Source organism: Elephantulus edwardii, unplaced genomic scaffold (assembly GCF_000299155.1).
Source record: "Elephantulus edwardii isolate Elephantulus edwardi_28Jun2011 unplaced genomic scaffold, EleEdw1.0 scaffold00117, whole genome shotgun sequence".
NCBI classification, from domain to species: Eukaryota; Metazoa; Chordata; class Mammalia; order Macroscelidea; family Macroscelididae; genus Elephantulus; species Elephantulus edwardii.
The window spans coordinates 3,987,820-3,993,460 of NW_006399867.1; the positions used below are offsets into that span (position 1 = coordinate 3,987,820).

The following is a 5,641-nucleotide window of genomic DNA, read 5'->3' on the forward strand; positions in this document are numbered from 1 at the left end:
GCTAGGGATTTTGAGCATTTCTTCATGTGCTTGTTAGCCATCTGAATGTCGTCTTCAGTGAAGTGCCTGTAGAACGGTGTTTAGAGCTCTTGTACATAGGGTTTGCTATGAATCGCAAATGACTCGATAGCACATAACAACAACAACAATGGGTTGGTAGTTAACTCGAGGTCACCTAACAACAAGGGAAATAAAGGCATTTGGGGTTTCTTTTAGAAGATGATCCCAGATAACAATGCATGGCACATTAACCTCATATAGACACAGTGGCTGGGCCAGAGACCTAATGCAGTTCTAGTTGCCTTAAGAAAGCACATGTGCCAGACCAGACTTCAGAGCAGCCCTCATCTCAGTTTGGTTCAAGTGACAACAGAAGTGGGAGGTGGTGGTGAAGGTTCATTTGATTCTTCTTCCCCCCATGATGAGTTGATGGTGAAAAGCTGCATCAGCCCTCCTGGACCAGGGTGGAGGGCACTCCAGAGTGACAGGACCGGTGCAGAAATAACTCATTCGGTTGGCTTCCAGAGCTGGGCTCCTACAACTAAGCTGGATACTCAGTGCTCACCGAGTGTCTTCTACCTGGCTGGTTCTGAGAGTGCAGAGATAGCAGGGACACCAGCTTCATCCTGAGGGAGTTCATGGTCAAAGAGAAGAGTCAGACATATTCAGTCAACGACCGGAACCAACACATGGCATCTTAAGAATAAGAAGAGGGCGTCTGGCCAGAATCCTATGGGAGGAAGCCTACATGCTCTCAGATCTGATCTCAGCTTTGCCTGGATGCTCCTAGTCCTAGCAGCATCTTCACCAGCTATTAGCATTTGAGATACTCCATAAAAAAATGAGGAAGAGTCACAAGGCTGAAGGTGGAAAGGACATTTAAAAAATTTATTTTTAATTAATTTTAATGAAAGTTTACAGAGACTTAGGGTTTCCAGTCATTCATTGTTGCACTTTTCTCCCTCCCCACCCCCAATGCACTCTTCTTGAAAAGAAAGAAAAACTCTTTCATTTTTTATGCAATCCCTCCTCCCAAGTCCACACCACTAAGCAGCCTTCACTCTGGACTTCTGTAATGACAAGAATACCCAATCACATGTCCCTTTCAAACAGTTCTCTCCCTCATCTGTTTCAATGCAATCAATATACATCATTCCTCCCCCTCCTTTTCTGTCTTCCCTCAACCCTGATGCCAGTCCCGTTTTACTATGCAAGACGAAGAACAATTGTTTTGGTTTAGAATATCTCAGTGAGTTGCAATCTTACGACTGAAGTGTAGAATGTATTGGGGGACAAGGCAGGAGAGTTAGGCGAGACCTGGGGCTGACCTAATGACAAAGAATAGAGCTTTTCCTTGCTATATTCCCAGGTGGTTCTGGTCCCTGGGAATCGTGTTTCTTGTGGATGATCTATGGGTTACAACGTTCCAGGTCATCTTGCCTTCTTGGGGAAGAAATAACCACGGGAAGGTGCTTTGGAGGCAAGCTCTGGCAGGCTGGTGACCGAGTTAAGAGGCATTCAGCAGTGGTGAGTCCTTTCCTTCCCCTTACCTGAGAAGGCTTCTCTAGAAAGAAGCAACTTTTGGTTCTGCATTGTTTTTCTTCTGGAGTTGTGACCTAGTAGGCAGGAGATGACAGAAGATGGTCTTTATGGGGTCCAGGGTTTGGGCACCCTTCAGCCAGCGGGGAGGTGGGAAGGGCTGGCGGGAGAGCGCACCTGAAGGACCGGGCCTGCCAGAGGAAGCTTTGGCCTTTGGTCATCTCCTGGGCCAGCCTCTTTAAGTCATCCCCTTCAAAGAGTGGCAAGACAGGAGCCTTGGAAAGGAGGAAGAAAAGGGAGATCAAATCCACTTAATGACTGGAGGACACGTGAAAAATCCAAAATCTCTAGAGCAGGATAATGCCGACTTCCTCCCATACGAGGGAAATCTGATAGGCCTGATCTTGCATGCCTGCAGGGATGGGGAACACACTACTCCCTGAAGTGGTGAGTGTCCATGCAGCAAACTGGACACTTGGAAATAAAAGGACTGACAGTGCCAGGAGTGGGCTGTGGCAAAGCAAGCTGGACTCTGAACTCTGCTATCAGCCTGGCTCTGGGTTCTGAAGACAAGAAATACTTCTGTCCTCTTATTTGACAGCTCTTTTACCATTTCTTCAAGTAAAACAGAGGCGTACTATATTCTTATGTTCACTAAGGTAATGACAGGGTTTAGTCAACCCCAAAGGAATTGCCCTGTTAGGATCGAATTATCATCTGTTTCACAGGAGGAGGATGGGTAATTTCCCCCCGTGTGATTTACTGCCCCGGCTGGAGGGTCAGCCATGAGTCAGTCCTGACTCGATGGTACTCAACAACAACAACAACAGTCTTATAAACTCGTGAGGATGGCTGGCACAGGACAGGGCAAAGTGCATGTCTGTTGTTCATAGGGTCACTATGGGTTGTGGCTGCCTCAAAGGCACCTAACAACAGTTCTCATTAACAGAAATTGTCACCATTAACGAGAGAGTCTAAGAAGATGATGTGGCCTCTTCTCTCCGACAGCGGTAGTGAGAGAGATTCTATTCTGCTTCCAAAAACTCTTTGAAGACTCTGATTCGATAAAATAATAAACTGAAAACCCACATGGTATCATCAAATTTATTTTTTAGGATCCTTGGATGAATGTTGTTGCTAAGGGCCATCGAGTTGAGTGCAACTCATAGTGACCCTGTGAACAATAGATCTGAACCATGTCCTATCTACGACACACCGGAGCCCATCGCTGCTGTTACCATATCAATCTATCTTATTAAGGGTCTCATACTCCTTCACTGGTTCTCCACCTCTCCCAGCAGGAAGCAGCGCAAAATCTTGGGTGAATAGTCTATTTTTGCCAATTTGTTCTGCTCATTGTATTATTTGTACTCAGAAGGGTTCCTTGAACAAAGGAGTTAAGGAAAGTAGTAAGGCTTCAAAAATCATACCATGTCCTATGAAAGTAACCTTTAACTTTCCCAGAGAAATCTGGAATCCTGATTGGCTGTCATACTTGAGAATTTGTTTTTCTGGGAATGCTATGATTGATGGCTACAGAGAGTTAAATTGGGCTGCTCCTTGGAGGCAAGGATTCTGAAGCCTCGTCTGACATACTTTGGACATGTTACAAGGGGAGCAAGTCCGTAGAGAGGGACGTCATGTTTGGGAGGATGGAGGGACAGTGCAGGAGAGAAAGACCCTCTATGAGTTGGATTGATTCAGTGACTGGAGTAATGGGGGTGGGTGTGTTGGAGACAGTGAGATTGGCACAGGACAGAGCAGGATTTAGGGCTGTTGCACATAGTAGTAGCTATGAGTCGCAGGCGACTGGATGGCACATAACAACATGCATTCCTAAAAGGTAGAAATATGGGTGCAATTTATGAAATCAGAAGAGGATCACTGGTACTGTTCTCCTGGCTATGTTCCTGAGGGAACCTATGGTGTCACTAGCTTATTTTAGCTAACAGAGATTTTGAATATACGTGTTTCAGTGAATTTAACACAAGAAGACAGAAATAAGCAGGAGGGGAAGCTGGACTCCAGCCTTACCTTGGTTCTGACATCAGATGTGTTTTTAAACTTTAACGAGTCTCGAGTCTTGGGGTTTTTTATCTGTTATGGAGTACAGTAATAGCTGGGATGATTAAAAGGGTCTTGTACTGGGAAAACCTGTTATCAAGGACCTTTTCAAGGTGCCACAGAGCAAGGATTTACGTTTAAAGACTAAGATTTGCTTGATCCGAGCCATGATCATTTCGTTTCCTATGCATCTGAAAGTTGGACAATGGCTAAGGATTAACAGGAGAAGAATTGGTGCCTTTGAGTTGTGGTGTTTGAGAAGAGTGGTGAATATGCCATGAACAGCTAAAAGGAAAAACAAGTCTACTTAGAAAAAGTGCAACCAGGGTGCTTTTTAGAGGCAAGAGTGGTGAAACTCTGGCTCCCATATTTTGGGCATGTTATCAGGATGGGCCAGTCTTGGCAAAGGTGGAGAGGTGAAAAAAGAGAGGAAGGGGGAGGGATTGACACAGTGATTGCTACAATGGACTTGAGTGTGTCACAGAGGTGAGCGTGGTGAAGGACACGGCAAGGTTCAGATCTGTTTTGCATAAGGTCGCTATGAGTTACTCAATGGCACCTACCAACTATAAAATGCAAAAACGGAGCTATAGCGGCATAGTCCACAGGGCATCACACTACTAATCCCAAAACTATGGCTCTCTGGTGGTTAGAAGCCACCAGCAACTCAGAGAAAGAAACATGAGTAATCTCCACGTGACTTACAGCCCCTGGAAGCCTGCTGAAGGGTCAGCTATGATCCTGTTCTGACTTGACACCAAAGTGCTTGCACATAGAGACGTGTAATAAATATATGCTATAACAAGTTATGACAGGTCTGGAAGCAGGAGTGGCAACCACTTCCTAAATAACCTGCATCCGGAAACTCTATGACCTTTGATAAATGTTGATAGTTGTACAGGGGCTTCAGGCCTTTTGTTCATAAGGTCGTTTTAAGTCGTGCTCGATTTGAAGGCAATCAACAACAATTCTGCTATTAGTAAATAACTCTGAAGTGCTCAGCTTGAAGAAACAGCAGCAGGGAATACAATGCTTTTCATAACACTTTGTCTTCCCAGAGAAGCAGGCATCTTTTTAGTTGGAGGCAAACAGCTGCCAGCTGCTGCTCTGTGGAACCATTTCAACTTGTCCTCGGCAGCTGCACAGCCTACCCTTTCATCAAGGACGCCTTTGGTCAGCAGACCACGAAGCTGGAAGAGCATGTCCTCCCCGACAGGACAGTGATAACGGCCCCCGGTGAGCGAAGCCAGCCTTCTCAGGAATCCTACCGCTGTCCTAGAGGGGAGGGAGAGAGGGCTGGGCTGAGGCCGGCTGTCTGGGCCTCTCCAAACAAGTGGCCCTGAGCTCAGGTGGAGCCCAGGTCGTGCTGAAGATGTTGGAGAGAAACTGCCCTGGTGATGGGTCTCGAAGCCCGAGGCTCTGTGTCACTGCCATCACCTACACATCCACTTTCTCAGCCAACTGCTGCTAAGGGAAAGGGATTTCTCATGTTGTTTTCCTCATTTGGCCTGGATCCCCTCAAAAAACAGTGCTCGCACATCCCAGCCCCTGGTCACTCATCGGACATTTATCATGGGCTTACTACGTGTTTGGGCAGAATATAGGATTATCTTTATAGATAGATCTCTTTGGACCCACAGATCAAATGCCTTCCTGAGTTACCATGGTGATGACAGCTTTTAACAGAACCATATTTAATTTTAAAATACTTTTATAGTTTATTTAACAATAACATAGAAGTCTTTTTCCCCTGAAGGAATGGAATCTGACCTAACAGTCTTCCACAGTGACCATTTATGGAAATAAACACAACAGCAGCACCACATTATTCTGCGATGTTTTCGCCTCTAGCTTTATTTCCCCTAACTATTGTGGCTGACTCTGAGAAGAATGGGAATCCCAGAACACTTGATTGTTCTAATGCGAAACTTATACTTGCACCAGGAGGCAGTCGTCAGAACAGAGCAAGGGAACACTGCATGGTTCAAAATTGGGAATGGTGTACGCCAGGGATGCATCCTATCTCCATACCTTTTCA

The 5,641-nt window shown here is 45.7% G+C and overlaps 2 protein-coding genes across 2 annotated transcripts in view; both read right to left on the reverse strand.

Moving 5' to 3' along the window:
- SDR42E2 (short chain dehydrogenase/reductase family 42E, member 2) overlaps positions 1–640 on the reverse strand; it is a 49,986-nt gene extending 49,346 nt beyond the window's left edge. Inside the window, exon 1 of the mRNA XM_006892695.1 lies at positions 566–640. Coding sequence (XP_006892757.1) covers positions 566–640 — 75 coding nt within the window. The remainder of the gene's footprint in view (positions 1–565) is intronic.
- Positions 641–1,564: 924 nt separating this feature from the next.
- VWA3A (von Willebrand factor A domain containing 3A) overlaps positions 1,565–5,641 on the reverse strand; it is a 73,647-nt gene continuing 69,570 nt past the window's right edge. Inside the window, exons 30-32 of the mRNA XM_006892696.1 lie at positions 4,755–4,878; positions 1,717–1,814; positions 1,565–1,616 (exon numbers count right to left, since the gene is read on the reverse strand). Coding sequence (XP_006892758.1) covers positions 1,565–1,616; positions 1,717–1,814; positions 4,755–4,878 — 274 coding nt within the window. The remainder of the gene's footprint in view (positions 1,617–1,716; positions 1,815–4,754; positions 4,879–5,641) is intronic.